This window comes from Cryptomeria japonica, chromosome 4 (genome assembly GCF_030272615.1).
Source record: "Cryptomeria japonica chromosome 4, Sugi_1.0, whole genome shotgun sequence".
In the NCBI taxonomy this organism is placed as follows: Eukaryota; Viridiplantae; Streptophyta; class Pinopsida; order Cupressales; family Cupressaceae; genus Cryptomeria; species Cryptomeria japonica.
In genome coordinates, this window is record NC_081408.1 from 667,333,801 (window position 1) to 667,356,392 (window position 22,592).

The following is a 22,592-nucleotide window of genomic DNA, read 5'->3' on the forward strand; positions in this document are numbered from 1 at the left end:
AGAAACCATGCAAACAAACTAAAATAAAGACAACAAACACCATATTTCAATGTTCATATATTTGCTTCAGCTACCATTACAACAATTTCTGCAGCATCTCTATGCTATGCCTAAAATCTAACCTATTCTAACTCTAAAATCTAACTACAAAATTCTAACCAACAAAATTCTAACTAGAGTCTAACCCTTTACAATGAGAGGCATCTTGCCTTTTATAGATTTTACAATTCTGAACTGGTGGCCAGGATTGGCTGCATCCAAGGACTGCAATCTACCATCTAGAAGCTGGCAGCTTTAACCCATGCCCACTTAACTCTCACTCATCTATCCAACCACTATCTCATCTACCTGCAACTGTTTGGATTCAATTTGAGTCTATCCAATAGTTGGACATAAGTGTCCACAACTGACCTGTTTCCCCTTTGTTTCAAAATATCTTGAGTGGGGCCCATAGGCAGTTTTACAATAAAACAGTTTTAGTTTTCAGAAACTGAACTTTAGTAATTAAATCCAACTATGTATTTCTCAAGAATGCATAGACTTGCCGCATTCGGAGTGTTCTTCGGTCCTTGGTCCCGGTGGTGGACTTTCTTTGTGGTCTTGTGGCACAGCGCCATGCTTCTTAATACTTCATCGCTTTGATCTTGCATTGCATCTTTTTCTCCTCCAACTTCCAGTGCCTGGCCTTGATTGTGATCCTTCTTCGATTTGCATTTCAGGCTTTCTCCTGGTTCTCTGCGATGACGTCTTGCAAACAATCAATTTTAACCCACATTAATCATTTGAAAAATTAACTAAATTAATTTGACAAATATTAAATTTTATTTACGACGTTAGGCTTCGTCTTGGTGGAGTTCGGGATTGAGACTCTTTGTGAGATGTATCTTTTAAATGTCTCTCCCCTTGATAGAGGTGAAATGTGAGATTTTATTTTAAATGCTCATTTGCCTCTCTCTTTGGAATTTCGTGCATATTAGGCAATTTGAAACCTCTAAGCATTTTTTGAATTTTGGCCTATGAGGATTTCGACTTATTAGATTTTCAGGCAAAAAGGCCTTTTGCAAAGTTATTAAAACGCCTCTCTTCTAACATCTTCATGATTTTGGCCTAAAAGGCCATTTTGCCAAATTTTAGGTGATTTCGACCTAAAAGGTCTTTTTGCAAACTTTTAAGTGATTTCGGCCTAAAAGGCCTTTGTGCAAATTCTTAAGTGATTTCGGCCTAAAAGGCCCTTTTGCAAACTTTTAAGTGATTTCGGCCTAAAAGGCCTTTTTGCAAACGGCCTTTTAAGTGATTTCGGCCTAAAAGGCCTTTTTGCAAACTTTTAAGTTAAAACGCCTTTACTTCTCATTTTTTCATTTTCGGGTTAGAATGTCATTTTCGGCGCAAAAGCATATTTTCACGATTTTAATGATTTTCGGGACTTATGACATTTTCGGCAATTTAACTATTTCGCGAGATTTTCAGAGGGCATGAAACTTCCAAACTTTATCCTTTGCTCATTCTGCTAAGCGAAATTGGGTTTCTAAGGCAACTCACGCGAGGTTTACTTCAAAGCAGAGTTCCCAAACTCGTCGCGAGTCAGGCGAGTTCGCCGAGTTGGCGAGTCGAGCCAAGCTCGGCGAGTTTTGCTGACTCGGGAGCTCGGACTCGGCGAGTTTTGACCATAACTCGCCTGACTCGCGGGTCAGGCGAGTTATGGCAAAACTCGCCAAGTCCAAGCTCCAAGACTCGGCCACGACAGGTCAATGTTTTGACTTATTTGACAAGTTAGTCTCTCCGCCAGGATTCATATATGGAATATAACATTTAAGTATAAGTGATACTTTAAGTTATATTCCATATATATTGTCAGGATGTTTGAGAGTGGTTTTAGACCTCCATGAGTTATAATGCAAAATCTAGTTTTTGGAGGATCCTTCAAATTTCCAGACTTAGTCAAGTTTCAGGCCATTTCAGGATCAGGATGACATTCCAGACTTTTAAGGCAATTTCACTCTGACCTTGATGTAAGGGACGAGACCTAGGACACTATGCATTCAACCAAGGTTTGATTTAGCAACTTGAAGCGTGACCAAATAGTACACAAAAACCCTAGGAATGTTCTAAATAACCCCTAATCACTCAACTGACCTAACCTCCTTCACTCCACCTTGAGGAGATCCACCTGATTTGATGACCTTTGAGAAACTCAATCCCTTCAATGCAAAGGAAGACACTAAAACGACCAACAACAAAACTAAAAGAGCTAACCCTAGAAAGCAAAAAGTGGGGGTCTTCATTTGCAATGGGGCGATGTGTGTGTACCTCACAACAGGGATGTTTCTTAAAATTTTGAAAAAAGGGGGTCAGTTGGGGACATTTCCTACCTGTCCCCACATCCCAAAAAATCCCCCCATGGGGCACAAGGTTATTTTTGGCAAGGGACATGTCTCTGAGGAGCATATTTTCAAACCCTTTTGGCCTCACAATTCTGCCTTCCATCCAACATATATATAGCCTAAAAACTAAGAGGTCCAAGAAAGACCAAGGTCAACTATAGTCCCAAGGTAAAACCTAAGTTCAACAAGCACACTATTTAATGCTACCATACACAAGCACTCCTTACAGGTTCCAAGTGAAGATGCTCATGATGTATCATGTTGGTGCTCCCAAAATTTCAATTTGGCCAAAGAAAATACTAAACAGAAGCCCCAAACAAGTAGATACTCTACCAGCATGCCTTTCATGGCAGAACAAGCTAGCACACATTATAATTGGGAATAATGGGTGCATGAAACAAGTTTTAAATTGTTAAAAATCTCTTGATTTCAAGGGTTTTTTTATTTTGCCGAGTCATTGCCGAGTCACGAGTCGAGTCGGCCTTGCCGAGTCCGAGCCGAGTCCGAGTCTGGGAACTTTGCTTCAAAGCATTGAACGCTTCCTTCATTTCTCTCCTACTACACGAGCAGACCAGACTCAAAACGGGGGTCCCTGTCAATGACGGCGTGTGTGTGCTATACGCACAACAGAGTAAACCTCAACCGAATTATATATTAAATCTGTACAGAGATATTTTTTTTGCCTTCTGTATAATAGAGACATTGTATCAATACGGATTGTTGTCTTGTCCAATTGCTCTCTTAACAATAGCTGCAATATAATCAAACTTAGTCGATGATAATTAGACTGTCATCGTATCACTTCCTTAGCATTACTTGTTCCTAAATAGATGGCTTCTTTTGGATTTGCTTGACTACTTGAATCCCATCTTCAATGATTTGCTGCTTATCAAATGTGGTATCTTGTGTTATCTTTAAGTCACTAATCTCTAATATTTAATGAACTTCTAAAAAGTAGTTGTTCTCAACGATAATGGAAGTTTCTTCTTAATGAACTAATCTCTTCAACGTGATTGGCTAGCATGTAACACGGATGATAAATCACCATATCTGCCATAAAAGATGTCTTGAATAATTTATATGAGCAGATCTTTAATTTCCTATTCAAATCGCACTGTATAATGGTTAAGCTGCTTCATATGTAAACCGACTTATATTTATTAATCTTGTCCATACTCTTGGGCACTTGATATGTAATTGATGTTCCTTTCTTTAATTCTGATTGCTGCCTTGTAGAACGAAGTCATGGAAACGTTGTCATAGCTGTTGTTGGAGAGTCGGTCATGAGTATTGATATAGTGGCCTTGGCCTTTATTTCCTTCTTCAAACAGTCTCTTGACAACGATCTCTCTGATATCAATGAAATGCTATATATTATTGCTTCTTTATAGAATCACCATCATTCGGTTGATTAAAACTTATTCTTTCACTTTATTACTATCTTTTACATCCTCAATAATTGTATATAATATCCTTCATTTGATTATCACTTTTTGTAATTTTAACTCTTTAGAGACTTCACAAAATTGAAGGAGTACTAGTGATGTAAGGTCCAACTTTAGGGACATTACACATGTTTATGTACAGGCTATATACTACTTGCAGATGAAAGATACATGCAGAAAAATTTTTGATGGAACTTTGAAGTACCCAGAGATGAAGAAGAAAATAACACTAAATTTAAAAAACATTATTTTCAACTGTGTGAGAGACAATCTGCCTCACTTGCATGACAAACACCAAGCCTGAGTAGGTGTTATATTCTGTTAGTACTTGGTAGAAGAGAGGCCAGTTTCAAACAGAGATCCAGATTTTTGTAGACATAGAGTTTCGTGCACAAGTGGTTTGTCATTTTTTAAGTGTTCCAATTCAATTTTCTCTTGTATAATTTCAGAAAATCTTGAAATCAAATTATAATTCCTTTTCAGATGTAAAAAAGAAACCACTTGAAGGCTAGTTACTCTAGATTTTGGAAAACTAAAAAAATGTATATATTATTTTCCTTCGTCAGGTCTTGGTATGCCTTCAATTTGGCAAAGAAAATTTATTTATTGTTCTTTTGTTTGATTGCAAATTAGATATGGATGCAGCTATATATGTGAATTGGCTTCATAGATGAATCCTATAATAATGTTTGTAATCTTGCAGGAAACCATTACAGGTGCAGGTCACAGTAGTGCTGTTGACTGGTGGGCTCTTGGTAAGCGGATACCTATTGTTAAATAATATTCACTAGATAAAGTTGGAAAAGATGGTTTAATTTTAAAAAATATGGATGTGGAATCAGAAGCTCACATTTATCTTCTGTTTTTGGGTCAAGTTACAAAATTTCTCCAGTTCACAGATCTGCAGTACTTTGATATAGACATGTAGTGTGTTTCCTTAGACGGATAGATCATAATGCATGACACATCCTTAATTCAGATCTCCCTGGTATAACAAAATCTTATTTTTGAATATATGGTATTAATGAATCTGTTCCTAAATCTTTATATATCACAATGATTTAGTGCAAGCTCATATTCTGTAAGTGCACTCACACCTAGAAGAATATTAGGGCTAGGACAAAATATGGATGGACGGGCTCTAAAGATATTATGTTTGATGGTTCTGCCCCATAATCTTCTCACCACAAATCTACAAAGAAAACATTAATAGCTTGGTAAGTAAACTAGAATTGCCCTTGTTAAACAATTCTATCATCTATAAAACTAAAATTTAATTTTTGAATTACTGGATTTTTTTCCCTTTGCTGCTAGGTCATTCTCCTTTGAATGGCAAAGAAAACAACCTCACCTCCACACTCTTGTAAATTTGTAAATGTCAGGAATTGAGTCTCTAATTATTTAAATAAATGTCATCCTCTCTATGCATGTGTTGAGGCCACCCATAACCTCCGCACTGAACACAAATGAATTAAAGAAGAAAAACTTGGGATTCATGTAATATGATTCTACATGAATATGTTAATCAAGATGTTTGTTCCACCTCTAGTCAATTATATGAAAAATGGTTCATATTTTTTTCAAACCATAGCAATGTTGGATGGCCCCCTAAGCCTTCTTCATGAACTCATATACAAATTAGGGTTTTTCCCCATCCACTAAGCATATAACCATAGTCAAAGGTTCTATTGCTTAAAACCAAGAAGTATGAATTTTTTATTGATGAAATAGATCTATGTATTGCTTAATTTGGAAAATAAATATAGCCTATCCTCAAGAAAGATGGATGAAATGAGACAATGTCCCAAAGGTCATGTTATCCATCATGTTTGAAGAATATTTGTACATGAACAATGCAAGCCTTGCTAGTACCCTTTTTGTTTGTCATTGATGTCAAAGTCTTTATGCTACTTTTTGTTTCAAAATGTTTACTTTCAGCATCACAATCTTCATATCTGTACACTCTTCTTGTCTCAAATATTATTCAATCTGCTTTGGATCTGATAAATTGACCAATACACAACATAATGTTATTGTGTGATGATGGTAAATTTTTATTCCAAGTTGGTGTTGGAAATAAGCCACACCCGGACCGACGATGGACTGGTCCAAGAGGGGCCAGTAGCTCAGTGGTAGAGCACTCCAACAGCGTATGGAAGGTCCTAGGTTCGAGTCCTAGCTGGTCCATGTCTCAACATGGTATTAGAGCCAGGATATAATCTGATCCTAAATTGAACTTGAGTAACTAAAGATCACATAATTTGAAGACGAATCAAAATCCTTCATCAAACATGGCAAGCACGATCAGATTCGAGGATCGATTAGATGGAGCAAATAACTTTTCATCATGGAAGCTAAGAATCACTATGTTGCTAAAGGAAAACAATGTATACTCATATGTATACGATAAAAACACCAAACCAAAAGATGAACCAGAAAAATCTCATTGGATAGAAAACAATGAGAAGGCCATGAGATTGATCATAGATGCTGTTCGAGATCACATTGTTCCAATTCTAGCAAGACAAGAAACTGCACATCTCATGATGAAATCACTTGAAAATGCATTTGAAATCAATAATACCGGCAGGACACTCGCACTCAAGAGGCAAATAAACAACATAAGCATGAATAAAGATGAAACTATAAATGCTTACTTCATGAGGATAACAGCACTTCGAGATCAACTATCTTCAGTTGGATGTAAAATTGATGAAAAGGAATTAACCTATACTGCCTAAGTGGATTACCTAACTCATGGGAACCTTTTGTGCAAGGCATAAGTGCAAGACCTGAACTTTCTAACTTGGAAAGACTAAGATCTGACTGTCTTCTAGAAGAAACTAGACTACTCACCAAAGGGAGCAAACAAAAGGGTTTAGATGAGGACATTCATGTTCTTAACACTAATTCCAACTCTAAGAAGAAGGGAAAGAAGAAGAATTTCAAGAGGAAGAGAAAATTTAATGGAAAGGGCAAACCAAGAAAAGATGTCTCTCAAATTCAATGCTTCCGATGTGACCAATATGGACACTATGCTGCTAACTGTCCAAATCGAACAAAGAAGCAAGCAACATATGCCAAGGTTGGAAAAACATACTCTCAAGAGGAATCTGAAATGCTCACATTCTACACAGCACTTTCAAATCAAGTTTCCAACAAATCCTGCACCTGGGTGATTGATAGTGGATCATCCCAACATATCACCGGATATCAAGAAAACATTGAAGATATGGTGGAAGAAACTGATGAGGAAGTTACCATTGGAGATGATTCCACACATCCAATGAAAGGAGTGGGGACCTGTACAATCAAGTTAGAATCAGGCATAATTATTTAGTTGAAGGATGTACTATATGTACCAGAAACCAAAAGGAACTTGATATCCATTTCTGCCCTTGAGGATAATGGCTATAGGGTCACCTTCATGGATAGAAAAGTCCTGGCATGGCCTAAAACATCTACATTCAAGAAAGCTCAAGTTATAGGAAAGAGGCATGGATATCTTTACAATTGTGCATTGAACCTAAACAAGCCCTTGTTCATGAAACTACAGACTTGAGTGAAATTTGGCATAGAAGATTAGCGCATTTACATTTTCGTGCTCTAAACTCTTTAGACAAGATGGTAACAGGATTACCTAAGTTAAATCCCTCGCACAGTGGGACCTGTAAAGGATGTGCTCTAGGAAAGAACACCAAAGGTTCTTTTCAAAATAGCTCAAGCAAAACCAAAGTTACATTGGAGCTGATCCACTCAGACTTGTGTGGACCTATGTCCAAACCCTCCATAGGTGGAGCCTTATACTATGTGATTTTTGTGGATGATTTTTCAAGGAAGACTTGGATCTATTTCTTAAAGTGCAAAGAATCTGAAGAAATTCTAAACAGATTCAAAGAACTCAAAGCCTTGATAGAAAACTCATCCGAGAAGAAAATCAAGACTTTGAGAACAGATAATGGGAGAGAATATACTTCAAAATTGTTTAAATAGTTTTGTGCAACCGCAGGGATCAAGAGGGAGTTTACAGTACCTTATAATCCCCAACAAAACGGAGTAGCTGAGAGGAAAAGTAGAGCTATTGTGGAAGCTGCAAAATCAATGATGTTTGATCAGAACTTAGATACCTCATTCTGTGCAAAAGCATCTCTAGGAGGCATTTAAAGGTCGGAAACCAGATATAAATCATTTAAGGATATTTGGTTGTCCTGTATATATTCATGTTCCAAAAGAGAAGAGAACAAAGTTGGAGCCTTCCAGAAAGAAAGGTATTTTTGTGGGATACAGTGAGACTACAAAGGCTTACAGAATCCACATTCCTGGACAGAGACAAATAGAGATAAGTCGGGATGTAATATTTGAGGAGGATATTGCCTTCAAAAGGGCAAAGAAATATGATGAGTTGGAAATAAAAAATCCTCCCTCAAATGAGGAAACATGTTACTTCCCTGAAGTTCAGACAGAAGTTCCTGAAGACACTTCTTATGAAAACCCACCTGAAGCTGAAATTCAGAGGGAGTATCAAGAAGAAAATCGAAATATCAACAAAAAGAAACAACCACTCTGGGCTAGGAAAATAGTAGAGGAAGCAAGAAGCTTCGCGGCATCTGATGATACATTCAGAGATAGCAAGAGGCCTCGGAAACTAACTTATGATGCACTGATGAATGAAATCCTGGACTCAAAACCTGGAAGTGTTAGTGAAGCCCTCAAGATTCAAGCATGGAAAGATGCCATGACGGAAGAGTACCTATCCATCTTGAAAAATGACGTTGGGACATAGTGCCCAGACCTAAAGCAAAATCAGTTGTGTACTCCAAGTGGTTATTCAAGATTAAACATGCCGCAGATGGTAGTGTTACCCATTTTCTTTCTCCAGCTCAATTAGGTGGAGCTGGTCAAGATTTATAGTTTTAAGGAGACATGTCTGTTGTTTGTGTTTTGCCAAGAGATACTATAGAATGCTAAAAAGAGTTCCAAGTAAATGCAAGTGTTCACAACCAATCAAGAACCATACAACATTGCATTTTTAAAAAAGCATTTTTCTTTATTCATAAATGTTAAATGAGATGCTCCCACACAAGCCGTGGTAATGACTACCTATGATGCATTATACAAGAAAATGATGCATGTAAAAACAAAATATAAACAAAGATAAGGGATCCGTCATTGCCTCGTAATGACGAACCCCCCGTAGTTGAGAAGCTTCATATCCAGCTCCTTTGCAGAGGTCCCCTGCTCCTCCAAATGTCTGCAAGAAGAGAAGAGAATTGTATTAGAGATCGGGATACCATATCCTTGCATATATATCATCAATGCATGCACAATCCACTCCTACAATGCATTATACCAGTCCAATCATTGTACGTATCAGAAATAGCAAGAAACATATCTGAAAATTCATAATTTTTGTCTAACAATTTGTCCAATGTGCAGATACAGGTGAAGTTTTATCGCTGATTACTTCAATTAAATATCGGCATGTGGGAAAAATGGGCTCCCACGAGGGTTGAGCTCAGCATGTATGACATTAGGGACAGATTATCATGACATCAATGAAACAATCCTTACTCGTCTCCTACGGTGGTCACAAAGGAGTACAAGTCGCTCATGGCATTAGGCGGATAGGAAAATGAGAGTCCTAAATGTCAGCACCAGCATACTATCATAAGCGAGGGGCACTCATTCACGGAGACCATCGTACAGGAGAATTAAGGAAGTTTGCATGATCATCACGATAATTGTAGTTAAGAAGGAAAGCTCATCATTTAATATGTCAGTATCAAAGAGATGCCATCACAGTGTACCAAAAAGCTACATTTCAATAGTCACAAGGCTCAAAACGACAGGTACTGGAACCAAGGTGCAAGTTCTAGGGGGTTAAGAATAGAATGATCAGAAGTAGTTTTGAAGGCATGAAGAGCCTGAGTATACATTCTTATTACATAAAAAAGCATCAGCAAAGGATTAGGAGGTCCAAAAACGCAGAGTATAACCTCAAGACAGTATATAGAGGTTTTTGTAGTAAACACACAGTGAAGATGCACACTCAATCATATGCAAGTTTTGACTACCAAAAGTCCAAGAGTAATCCCAATCAGAATATATTTTAGTGTGGCGGTCATTTCAAAATTAAAGCTTTGGGGTAATTTTCAGTCAATGTAATCAGACCATGTGGGAGGCCACAATCATGGATATATGCATAGTATGAAGATGGCAATGTATAAAATCCGACCTACAACTGCTATCAAGTATCAATTTAGGGATCATACAAAGGAAAAGCCTTGCAAACTCCTTCACGCTACAGCAGAAATGCATTTCACATGGCAGCCAAGCATTTCACAAAAAATTAAGAACAGCAGTATATAAACGAAAGCCAAATACAGCTATAGGAAATATATCTTTTTCGTTTATAGTGGATTTTTGTTAAAAAAGGAAGCTTTCCAGACATCTTTTTTGAACCCTGTGAAGAGTGCTCTCATGGCAACACACAAATCAGACATGGTGGCACCCAGACGCACAGGTTCAAAAGAAGAAAAACAGAACCACACGCAACAGCCCCATAGCAATTCATAGTTTCAGAAAAACCAGTATTTTCAAAGATATTTTTCAGAAAAGCAACTTTTATGGAAAATACTTTAAGAAATTAACTAATTTTCAGTATCAAAACCAGATTCACATGCAGCTACAGTTTTCAGAAAATACATCTTGTAGCAGTCAGCATAATAGAGATTTAGAAGAGCAAAAGGGAAGGGTTTGCGGTAATTTTTCACATTTTTCCAATCATTATTGTTCTAAGCAAGATTATTATGCATGGAGAAGATGTGTACCTGAAGCAGCCAACAATGGAGTTCTGATTTCAAAAGGATTCATCCAATAACCATCAGTAAATGCAGAAAAATCATGCCTTTCACCCTTAAAATACAACATGGCGGCCAGAGGAAAATCACGCCCAGCTGGAAAAATCACGCCTAGCATGCAGAATCAGAAACTATGCATAAATTAGTCAAGGGTTGTGACCCAGAATGGTCTTAAATTGACTTCAAAATCACAGCAGTGGAAGTCAATTCTCAACATTTAACAGAAAGTGCAGCCTCCACGCAAATTACGCAGAAAATATAGTCACGACGGCACTCAACGCGCTCAATTTTTTGCAAAGAATGGGCCTTCTATTCTGCATTTTCTTCCACAAAAACCCATGGTGGCTAGAAATAACCCAGAATGCCCTTCTTTTTCCATCAAACCCTAGCTTCACGCCATAGCAACAAAGAATGAAAAATATCGCATAAGGAGAGAAAGATATTGAATGAGAGGAGAAATGAAAATTTAGGGTTGCCTTTCCCTTGAAGTATCATCGAAATAGCTTAAGGCATGTTGCCTTCATTTTCATTTTTATTTATTTTCTAAAAATATCTCCGGTGGAATTGCTATGAGGTCGATATTTTCTCTCCCTCAAAATGCATAAAGATTTTAATACTTATTAAGTGATTATATATTGTCACTTAATAAGTCATGTAAAATATTTATTAAGTGATAATATATAATCAATTAAAAAGTATTAAATTTTTTTTTATTTTTTGAAGCATGGCTAGAGGGTTTAAAAAAATGAAATAGAAGAATATTTAATAAAGTGAAATTATTATTTGCTTTATTAAATTTTTCCTCTTTAAAGATAGTGTGGGAATTTTTAATAAAATTAAATAATAAAAATATTTATTAAGGTGTAGATTTATTAAAGCATTTTAATAAATATTTTTCTTATTTATATTTATTAAATTTTTGTGTTTATTAAAGTGAAAGTAGCTTATCACTTTATTAAATGTTTTTTGTGAGAAGTTATTTTTGACTTGAAATTGTAAAAATGATTAAAAAGGTATTTATTAAGTGGTGTTTTATAAATCACTTTATTAAAAAAAAAATTCATTTATTGATAAAGTCAAGATATTTTTCACATTAATGAAGGCTTGCAGGCCTGTCAGTGATATTTTGGGGCCATTTATGGTGCTTTTATTGAGCTTTTATGGTTGCAGCATGGGTTGGCTTGACTTTTGGCCCAGTTTTCTCCCTTTCAGACCTGTTTCAGGTCTTTTGAAGATGGGTTTTTATTTCTGCTCGCCCAAGAGGAGGTGGAATATATTATTCATTATCTACTTTTTGGAAAGCATATATACTACCTTCCTTCTTCTTTGTAGGGGTTCTTACTTGTTCATATTTTGGCAGATTGTAATTTCAAAGTTCTTTCTACAGAAGTGGATGATTTTGTAACACATTTTCAGGAATAATATAGCTTGGTGATACCTTTTGGTAGGGATAATAGCTTGTACTTTCTCATTTTTTCTGTTACTGTGTGTCTTTAGTGTTAGGCAGTTCTTTGTGGTTGGCTTTTTTGCCCCCCTTAAAATTGCACTTTCTGTTGATGCCTTATATAGGAATACATATACTCTTCCAGGTCATAAGATGTGTTTTCAGTAATTATCAGTCTTAGGTTGTGAAAGGAGTTTTTTCTCTTAGGACTATGATTATCCAGCCTTCTTATGAAGTATTGTGTCATAACCCCTCTTTGGACATTGGATTAAATAAATACGATAATTAAAACATTTATTAATTAACATTTAATGATATTGGAAAATCGTCTCATTTATGAGACTTCACGATTTTCCTCTAATTGTCATAATCCCACATTTTTGTAACAAAACATTTCCACCCTCCATTATTATTGTAACTTAATTGGTGATGACTCCTTGTTTTATTTTTAATATATATTGATTATATTTTTAATTATTAATGTTAACTGTTAAATGAGCTTTATCATAATATATTGATACATAATATAATATATATTTATCATACAATGCAATATTGATATACAATATAAATTATTATATTGATACATAATATAACATTATATTTATCATATAATATATTATTAAATAAACATAAAAATATGATATTAATATACAATGTAAATCATCCTAGAAATACTTTATAATTATTATGGAATAATACCCCTAAACACCATGCAATATTATTAGAACTCTATCGCATACAATATAAAGTATTTACTAAATTTTATTAATTGCATACCATAAAAGGGCGTATTACCTTAATGCAGACGCATTAGATGAAAACGACGGTGACTTTTAACTAAGCACCAAGAGTTAGTGCGGCTGGAGCAGGGAGCGGTGACTCCAACAGTCACCACCACTCACTGCAGCGGCCACGTCCCCTGGAGCTATCCGCTCCAACACCTTCCCCCACTGGTATTAAAGTGCAAACCGAGAGGAAGGAAGGGACACGGGGAGAATACGAAGGGAATAACATCAAGGGAAAGTAGCAAGAACGCAGGTCTGGTAATACAACGCGAGGCCAGCATTGGTGGACCCTGATACAAGCATCACTAGCCAAAAGCGAACCAAGCACCATGAGAGAAGATCATTCAATGGATAAAGAACTAGTATTGAGGAATGATAGCCTCTAGAACGAAGGTGAAGCTAGACACAATGGTAAACTAATTAACATCGGTCGACTAACAAAAGAATACAATACCCTATCCAATTATGTTATAAGCAAACAAACCACTAATCAAGGGAAGTTATAAAAAGACATGATTAAGGAAAGGAGGAGATAAAATGATTTCAAGAGACAAGAGATGTGACTCTTGTAACACTTCCTCAGCATATATAATGAGCACCCAATACATGTTGGAGGCATCGTGGGAGATATAATTCTAATCCTCTTAAAATCTGTTCTGTGGAAAGCCGATTACCAACCCACAGTCCATGTACAAAGCTACAGAAACAAACATAGATTGTATTAAGGGAGTGCAGAGACTAGGAATATACTTTAGATACAGCAACGTCCTGAAGAACAGATCAAGGCACTATCTTATATATAGTCATTCTGAGCATGATAATGGTTCGTATGTAATCAAATATAAATTTCAGACACAGCATCATCTTGAAGGATAAACCAAGGACATTATCTTATAAACAGTTATTTTGTATACAATACATATCCATATTCAGACTGTGTACATCGGATTACGTCACGTTTCATAAATTGCGGAGTTGGGGACATTACAAATGGTATCAGAGCAATGATCTTGCCATCCTGTAGGGTAAGATTGAATCAACGAATTATTCTAGTCAATAAATGGAGGCAAATACCATGACCGATAAGCAGCGAGGGTTCCATCGCGGAAGATGAATCTAAAATATATTATAATCAGCCAAAATAGATATTGAATGGGTATGACTTCAGGGTAATTCAAATTAGATTAGTGGATAACTAGGCACATCCACGTGGCATTTAAAATACTTAATATATATATGACAAAAAAAAAAATAAATAAAATAAAATAAATAAATAAAAATAAAATAAAATAATAACAATTAAGCTGGCATTTAAATTGAGAATAAATTAATCATAAATACCATATGGACCATTAGTGAGGAAATGGGGTAGAGCAATGAGGTCAGCAGAAACTAGGCCTCTGTCAGGTACATCACCGCTATGGCGACTGTAGGTCTGCCATTAGTGAGGCCAAGGGGGAGTAAACCACTCTTGGGCCTGATAAGCGCTACGGGCGTCTCATTACGTCTAAATCCTTTTGATCTCGCTGAGGAAGTGAATATGGAGAAGGCTAATACATACACAAATATTTATTGAAATTACAAGTCAGTATTGAATTGCATTATTAATGTGATTTTAAGATCACAAGGATTAGTCCCATAAAGAAACCATGGGTTAATTATTAAGTAATGATGAATGGATAAGTTACATACCCAAACCCAGTAAGATACAAGGGAATAGGGCCATGGGATAGTAGGAACTAGGCCTCTGTCAGGTAGGCAACCCACTATGGATGACCGAAAATCTGCCACAAGTTGGGCCAAGGGGGAGTGTACCGCTCTTGGGCCTGATAAGCGCTACGGGCATCCTATTGCACCTACTTCTCCTTGGTCTCACTAGGGAATAAGTATGGAATTATCTCATTGATAACAATATAATCTTAAAGAAAATTGACTAATAATAGATGTAGACTTCACATTCGCCACTAGTGTGGGAGAGAGATAGAACAATGAGGTCAGCAGAAACTAGGCCTCTGTCAGGTAGGCAACCCGCTAGGGATGACTGAAAGTCTGCCATCAGTTGGGCCAAGGGGGAGTGTACCTCTCTTGGGCCTGATAAGCGCTACAGGCGTCTCGTTGTATCTAAATCTTTTCTCTTTCATTAATGGCAAATAGGGAGTTAAGCATAGTCCATTTAATTAATACTTGAAGGAAGTATCCAAACATTGTGCTATCTATCCTCTTTGCCGATATGACTAATCAGACTCATTACATTTACTCCATTTGAAATTCTTAAATACTCTACCTGAGATCACAAACTAGATTTTAGTGTTTATGTTTTTGCATCAAGCTGGTGTTGATTTGTGTTTCTACTCATAACAAGAAGGAAATTTCACAATGTGTGTATTCACATGTATACTTCGTGTTTGCATATATGTATGCTTCGTGTTTTCCATGTGTATGCTTTGTGCCTTCCACATGTATGCTTCGTGTTTCCGATGTATATGCTTTGTGTTGTCTAACTCATGTTGGTAGATGGCTTAGTTGAGGAAATTAAAATAAACATTTGCTTGAGGACAAGCAAATTCGGGAAGGGCGGACTGTCATAACCCCTCTTTGGACATTGGATTAAATAAATACGATAATTAAAACATTTATTAATTAACATTTAATGGTATTGGAAAATCGTCTCATTTATGAGACTTCACGATTTTCCTCTAATTGTCATAATCCCACATTTTTGTAATAAAACATTTCCACCCTCCATTATTATTGTAACTTAATTGGTGATGACTCCTTGTTTTATTTTTAATATATATTGATCATATTTTTAATTCTTAATGTTAACTGTTAAATGAGCTTTATCATAATATATTGATACATAATATAATATATATTTATCATACAATGCAATATTGATATACAATATAAATGATTATATTGATACATAATATAACATTATATTTATCATATAATATATTATTTAAATAAACATAAAAATATGATATTAATATACAATGTAAATCATCCTAGAAATACTTTATAATTATTATGGAATAATACCCCTAAACACCATGCGATATTATTAGAACTCTATCGCATACAATGTAAAGTATTTACTAAATTTTATTAAACGCATACCATAAAAGGGCGTATTACCTTAATGTAGACGCATTAGATGAAAACGATGGTGACTTTTAACTAAGTGCCAAGAGTTAGTGCGGCTAGAGCAGGGAGCGGTGACTCCAATAGTCACCACTACTCACCGGAGCGGCCACGTCCCCTGGAGGTATCCGCTCCAACACCTTCCCCCACCGGTATTAAAGTGCAAACCGAGAGGAAGGAAGGGACACAGGGAGAATACGAAGGGAATAACATCAAGGGAAAGCAACAAGAACGCAGGTCTGGTAATACAACGCGAGGCCAGCATTGGTGGACCCTGATACAAGCATCACTAGCCAAAAGCGAACCAAGCACCATGAGAGAAGATCATTCAATGGATAAAGAACTAGTATTCAGGAATGATAGCCTCTAGAACGAAGGTGAAGCTAGACACAATGGTAAACTAATTAACATCGGTCGACTAACAAAAGAATACAATACCCTATCCAATTAAGTTATAAGAAAACAAACCACCGATCAAGGGAAGTTATAAAAAGACACGATTAAGGAAAGGAAGAGATAAAATGATTTCAAGAGACAAGAGATGTGACTCTTGTAACACTTCCTCAGCATATATAATGAGCACCCAATACATGTTGGAGGCATCGTGGGAGATATAATTCTAATCCTCTTAAAATCTGTTCTGTGGAAAGCTGATTACCAACCCACAGTCCATGCACAAAGCTACAGAAACAAACATAGATTGTATTAAGGGAGTGCAGAGATTAGGAATATACTTTAGATACAGCAACGTCCTGAAGAACAGATCAAGGCACTATCTTATATATAGTCATTCTGAGCATGATAATGGTTTGTATGTAATCAAATATAAATTTCAGACACAGCATCATCTTGAAGGATAAACCAAGGACATTGTCTTCTATACAGTCATTTTGTATACAATACATATCCATATTCAGACTGTGTACATCGGATTACGTCGCGTTTCATAGATCGCGGAGTTGGGGACATTACATATTGATGCAGGGATTATGGGTTGTTGGGTAGTGTAAAATAGCTTCATTATCACTGTTATACTGTGTATTATTTGCTTATTTGAATTTCAACATATCATTTGGTGTATCACCTTAGGTTTAGATTTTAGTTTCATATGTCCTCCTCCTCACTCTTTTCCCTGAAGAAATTGTTAGTTTAGGTGAAGAATTTGAAAAGAACCAGCTTACTCTGGAGGTCCACTTCAGTCTTAAGGTTACCCACAACCTCGAAGTGTTCCCATGTTTCAATAGGCAGCTGAAGTTCATAGCTTTAGCAAAGGGTGTAGGCTTGATTGATAACAGGTAGTATAGAAAAACACAAGGCACGGGTTGTTGCTAGAGGTTTCTCACAAAAAGAAGGTATTGACTACGAAGAAACTTTTGCACCAGTAGCTCGATACACCTTGGTTAGAACAGTATTAGCCATTGCAGCATCCAAAGGGTGGAAGGTTCATCAAATGGATGTTAAAACTGCTTTCCTAAATGGAATTATTGAAGAAGAGGTTTACTTGGAACAACCTAAAGGCTTTATAGTTCACAATGCCACAACTCATGTGTGCAGACTGAAGAAAGCTCTTTATGGGCTAAAACAGGCTCCCCGAGCCTGGCATGAAAGAATTGACAGCTATCTCATGAACTTAGAATTTTCAAAGAATGTTGCAGATCCAAATATCTATTTTAAGGTTATTAATGGTGACTTGCTGATCCTAATACTTTATGTAGATGATCTCCTAATCACAGGTAAGGACCATCTCATTGTCCAGTGTAAAAGGGATCTAGCTGTAGAATTTGATATGAAGGATTTGGGACCCTTACACTACTTCCTAGGTTTGGAGGTATGGCAGAAACTTGATGGTGTTTTCTTGAATCAAGGAAAATACACCATTAATATATTGAGGAGATTTGGAATGATGAACTGTAGACCACTATCTACACCCATGGAAACAAACTTGCACAAGTTGAAGGAAGCTACAACAAAGTCCAAATTTGTCGATCCTACTCATTATAGACAGATCATTGGATCACTTATGTATTTGGTTAACACTAGACCTGAAATATGCTATGTAGTTAATGCTTTAAGTCGGTTTATGTGTGAACCTCGAGAAATACATCTTGTGGCAGAAAAACATATCATGAGATATCTACAAGGCACTATTGGATATGGCCTTAAATATGAGAAAGTTGATTTCGACTTACATGGATACACATATTCAGATTGGGCTGGAAGTGTGATTGATCGTAAGAGTATTTCTGGATATTGTTTCAGTCTAGGATCTGCCATGATCTCTTGGACAAGCAAGAAACAGTCCTCTGTAGCTCAAATTTCTACCAAAGCAGAATACATAGCAGCCTCTATGGGAGCCCGAGAAGCGGTGTGGCTTAGGAAGTTGATTGTGGGACTATTTGGAAAGCCTCTAAAACCTACCACTCTTCTGTGTGACAATCAAAGTTGTATAAAGCTTTCTGAAAATCCAGTATTCCATGATCGATCCAAGCATATTGAAATCCCCTATCACTATGTAAGAGACATGGTGGAGAGACATGCTATTCAATTGGAATATGTTAGTACAAGTGATCAAACAACAGACATTCTCACCAAGCCTCTTTCAAGAGCTAAAGTGGAGCACTTCAAGAAGAAACTTGGTATGGTTGAAATGTAATTGAGACACAGTCTCAAAATTGTTTTATTTGTACTTATATATATATAAAGTTGTTTAATGTATAAACTCTTTGTTGTCATATATGTTGCCTCTATGACTTTAATCGGCCTGCCCTCCTGTGTACATTATGGGTGTTGTCGGGAATAATCATTATGTTATGTTGTCGTATTATGTTATGATGTCGTCGGTAATTGTGGGTTACGACAGTCAGTTAGTCTTCGCGAAGGGCAGTTGGACGCGACGGTTGGTTGCACCCCTTCGGGTATTATATATTGCATACCTGTTGTCCTCATTTTTTGTTTCCAAAAATGAAGGACTACTACCATGGTGTTTTTGTAAAAAAATGAAAAATTTTACTCTATGACACGCTTCCCGAGGCAGAATTATGACTAATCCTTGGATTGGCTTAATCCTCAGTCCGTTCTCGAACTACGTTTCGAATTTCGTCTAATTCTGAGTTCGTTTGCTATGCCTTTCCTTCAAATTCGGGTTTTAAAACCCAGACTGCAGGTGGAGAATTTTCTCCAAACTGCAAGTTTTAATGATATCCATTGTTGTGGTCTTTGTAGGGGAATTTTTGATCACTTACATATGCATTTTTTATTTCAAATATGTCACTTGTAATTTATTTTAAGTTTCCCATTTAATGTTTTTATCTTTTTTTTTTTTTTTTGTCTTTTTTTTTAGTTAAAATAGGGGTTTTTTAGCTCAACTGCAAGTAAACATGCAGTTTGTCCAAAAAACCCCTACTTTAATGGGTTTTACATGTAATAGGGATTTTAAATCCCCATTACATGTGTGCAAGTGTTTAATACTTGTTGTAGGGATTTTATTTCCCCCTTACAAGTATTTTTAAAACTTGCAGTTTGTTTTTCAAAACCCGATTTTAGCATAAAGTTCATTTTTGACAATTTTTTAAACTTGTCATTTGTCCAAAAAACCCGATTTTGGCTTAATGAGTGAAAAGTGAAATTTTGAACTTGTCATTTTATTTCTAAAACCCGATTTGCTTCCTTTTGAAGAAAATCGAACTTGTCATTCATTTTTCAAAACCCGAAATGCAAGGATGAAGTGATTTTGGACTTTTTCAAGGCGAAATTCGTGGATGAATCGTTGGATGATGGGGGCGTTTTGAGTTTGCATCCTATCTTCTTGCATTTTTTGACATCTATCATGCCATTTCAAAGACAAATCCGCTGGTTTTTACCCTAAGAAACAGCAACTGCGTTTTTTTTTACGTGCCTCATGAATGCCACGATTTGAGCGGTTAAATCTTCAATGTTGCCCACACTCCTAAATCGTTTTGGCCTTTCTTCCTAAGGCGTGGAGGGTAAGAAAGGTTTCGCACCATTTAATGGTGCATTGAATGTGCAATATGCGATGAATGCCACGTTTTTACAAAAACGTGACTCTCTCTTGGCTGCGTGTTTGATCCTTTGGCATTAATATCTCTTCAAACACCTTTGGTGTTATTATTCCAGCAAATACCTTGATCATTTTGCTTCAACAAACCCGAAAGGAACACTTTCATTGGCATTTTACTCTTGCAAGTTTAAGATTGCTGCCATTTTTGGGGGCATTTTCACAAAAACGTGATAAGGGTTTAATAGTTCAGTTTTGCTTCTTCATCTCAAGAAGTATTGCATTGTTGGAGAAGCATTTTGATTTTCCAATCAAGGTATGTTCTTCCTTTCTTCTCTTCTTTTTATTATTTTCATGTCTTCTTCATTTTTCGTTTCTTGTTACGTTCATTGAATGTGTTGTTCTTCCCTTAAAATTGGTTTTCATGAAACAAATCTTCCCTCTAAAATGCAATTGTTAAATTGCACTATTCTTCTCAAAATTCTATCTTAACTTGTATTCGAGATTTTTAATCTCGATTACAAGTTCGCTGGAAATTCTTGTTCTTCCCCTACGGTTGAGAGATTTAATCATTTTTGGTTAAATTTCCAGGCTTGAAAAATGTGAAATACCCCTCTCTTGCAAATTCGGGTTTTGAAAACCGGATTACATGTTGAAAAGATCTTCCCATTTTCATGAAAATGACTATCCCGGATATTCCCATTTCTATCCATCCACGCTCCCCATATCCGCACTTTTCATTTCCATCATTTCCCGCAAGTCAAAACCCCATTTTCCATCCGTTTCTCCATTTTGGAATTTACAAGTATACTTGTATTCGGGTTTTAAAATCCCGATTACATGTATGTACTTTCCAACTTGTATACTTGCGAAAATTCCCCCAAGATCCGAAATTCGTCAAAGTCAAGATTTTCCCATTTCTACATGTCTTCCCTCTTCTTCTCACAAAACCATGAAATTCAGAGATCAAAGTTTTACCCATTTGAAAAAAGAAAAAATGATATTTGCAGCTGATTATGATGTGGCCTTAACCCTTTTAAGTCTTCATCACAGCATTCCAGGTTCGCAATCAATGTCAGATTTGCCGGCATCGCCAACTTCAAAGAAAATGAAATACAAATATGACAAATACCAGAATGAGATTGCACCTTCCCAGGTATCTTCTCCATTGGATCGTATCAGGGATACAGAAATAGGGCACGTTGATATGGCGGAATTCATTCACAGGGTAGAAGATCCACAGGATAACAACTTGCAGCGGCTGTTGGACAGCCATATCCATCATGCGTCTTCTTTCCCAGTGGCTGCCCTAGAACCTGAATTTATTCTTGCATGCGCCCATCATTTTGACAAAGAGTCAAGAGTCATAAAAAATGATGATGGTGAAGCCATAATTCGTCTTGATGCGGATACGATCGAGAAGGTCTTCAAAATACCTCCTGCACCTGTTTATATGGAAATCACCAAAGAAAGTGCAGTAGAGTATTATGTGAAAAGAGAAAAAGATTGCAAGCACCACATCAATAAGTGGATTCATGAGCCACGTCCTTCCTTCTCAAGATGGGCAAAGTTGTACCGTTGTGATTTCAAGTGGGAGATAGGAGACACCATCACTCTTCTCAGCAGAATGTTAGGCCTTGAGCACTCTAATGTCTTTGAGCCATGGATGTATCAATTCATCATGTTCATACAGCAGTCGCATCACATTTCATGGGGTGAAATCATCAGCGATGCTTTGTGCAAACAACTTGCAGCAGTTCCTACCACTATGACCTTCTTTATGAATTCTTATTTGGTATATTTAGCAGCATCACTTAGACACTTTCCAGGTCTTTCTACCAAGGGTGATCGCTCGCTCATACCAGTTTGGGAATATTATGACCAGCTGCCCTTGAAACCTAGCAGACTGCATTTCAGAAGAGTCCAAGACGCATTCTTTGGATATTTTATGTGTCAGTTTGACATGGATCTCCGAAATAAACGAGTGTCAGATGAAGCATGGGTCAAGGTATCTGAGTATGGCTGCTTATTCCTGCAATTTCCCACCTTCACCTACATGAGGATTGGGTGCTATGATGGACAACCATACATGCTTCCAAGATACCCAACCGATAGGATAATTCTTATGGAGTTAGGAAGACAAATTATGGCTGTTCATACTCTTCAGTCTGCTAGACACAAGGTCGGAATGGGAATTTCCAGCACAAATCCATTGAAAATTGGTCGATACTCCCTTGTCACATCTGTGAAGGCTAAGGCCATGGAGGTTGAATTGCAGGAAATCAAGCTTAAGAGGTTCAAACCTAGGGCTGATTTTGATTATAGAGGTATGAAGGAAAAGATCAAGAAATCCTTTGTACATGTTCATCGCATTGAAGACATCTGGGCAGATCTCCGCACAGAAGCTGAAGTCCTGAAGATGGATTACTGCAGGCTCACTGTTGAGCAAATTGTTGACTTGAACTTGGCAGATATCCCACAAGGGATGATTGATGACGGGCGTATACTTGATCCT

At 36.7% G+C, this 22,592-nt stretch overlaps 1 protein-coding gene across 1 annotated transcript in view; it reads left to right on the forward strand.

Moving 5' to 3' along the window:
* Window positions 1-22,592, forward strand: part of LOC131061847 (phototropin-2) — a 446,814-nt gene that overhangs the window by 294,510 nt on the left and 129,712 nt on the right. Inside the window, exon 20 of the mRNA XM_057995710.2 lies at window positions 4,530-4,581. Within this exon, the coding sequence (XP_057851693.2) occupies window positions 4,530-4,581 (52 nt within the window). The remainder of the gene's footprint in view (window positions 1-4,529; window positions 4,582-22,592) is intronic.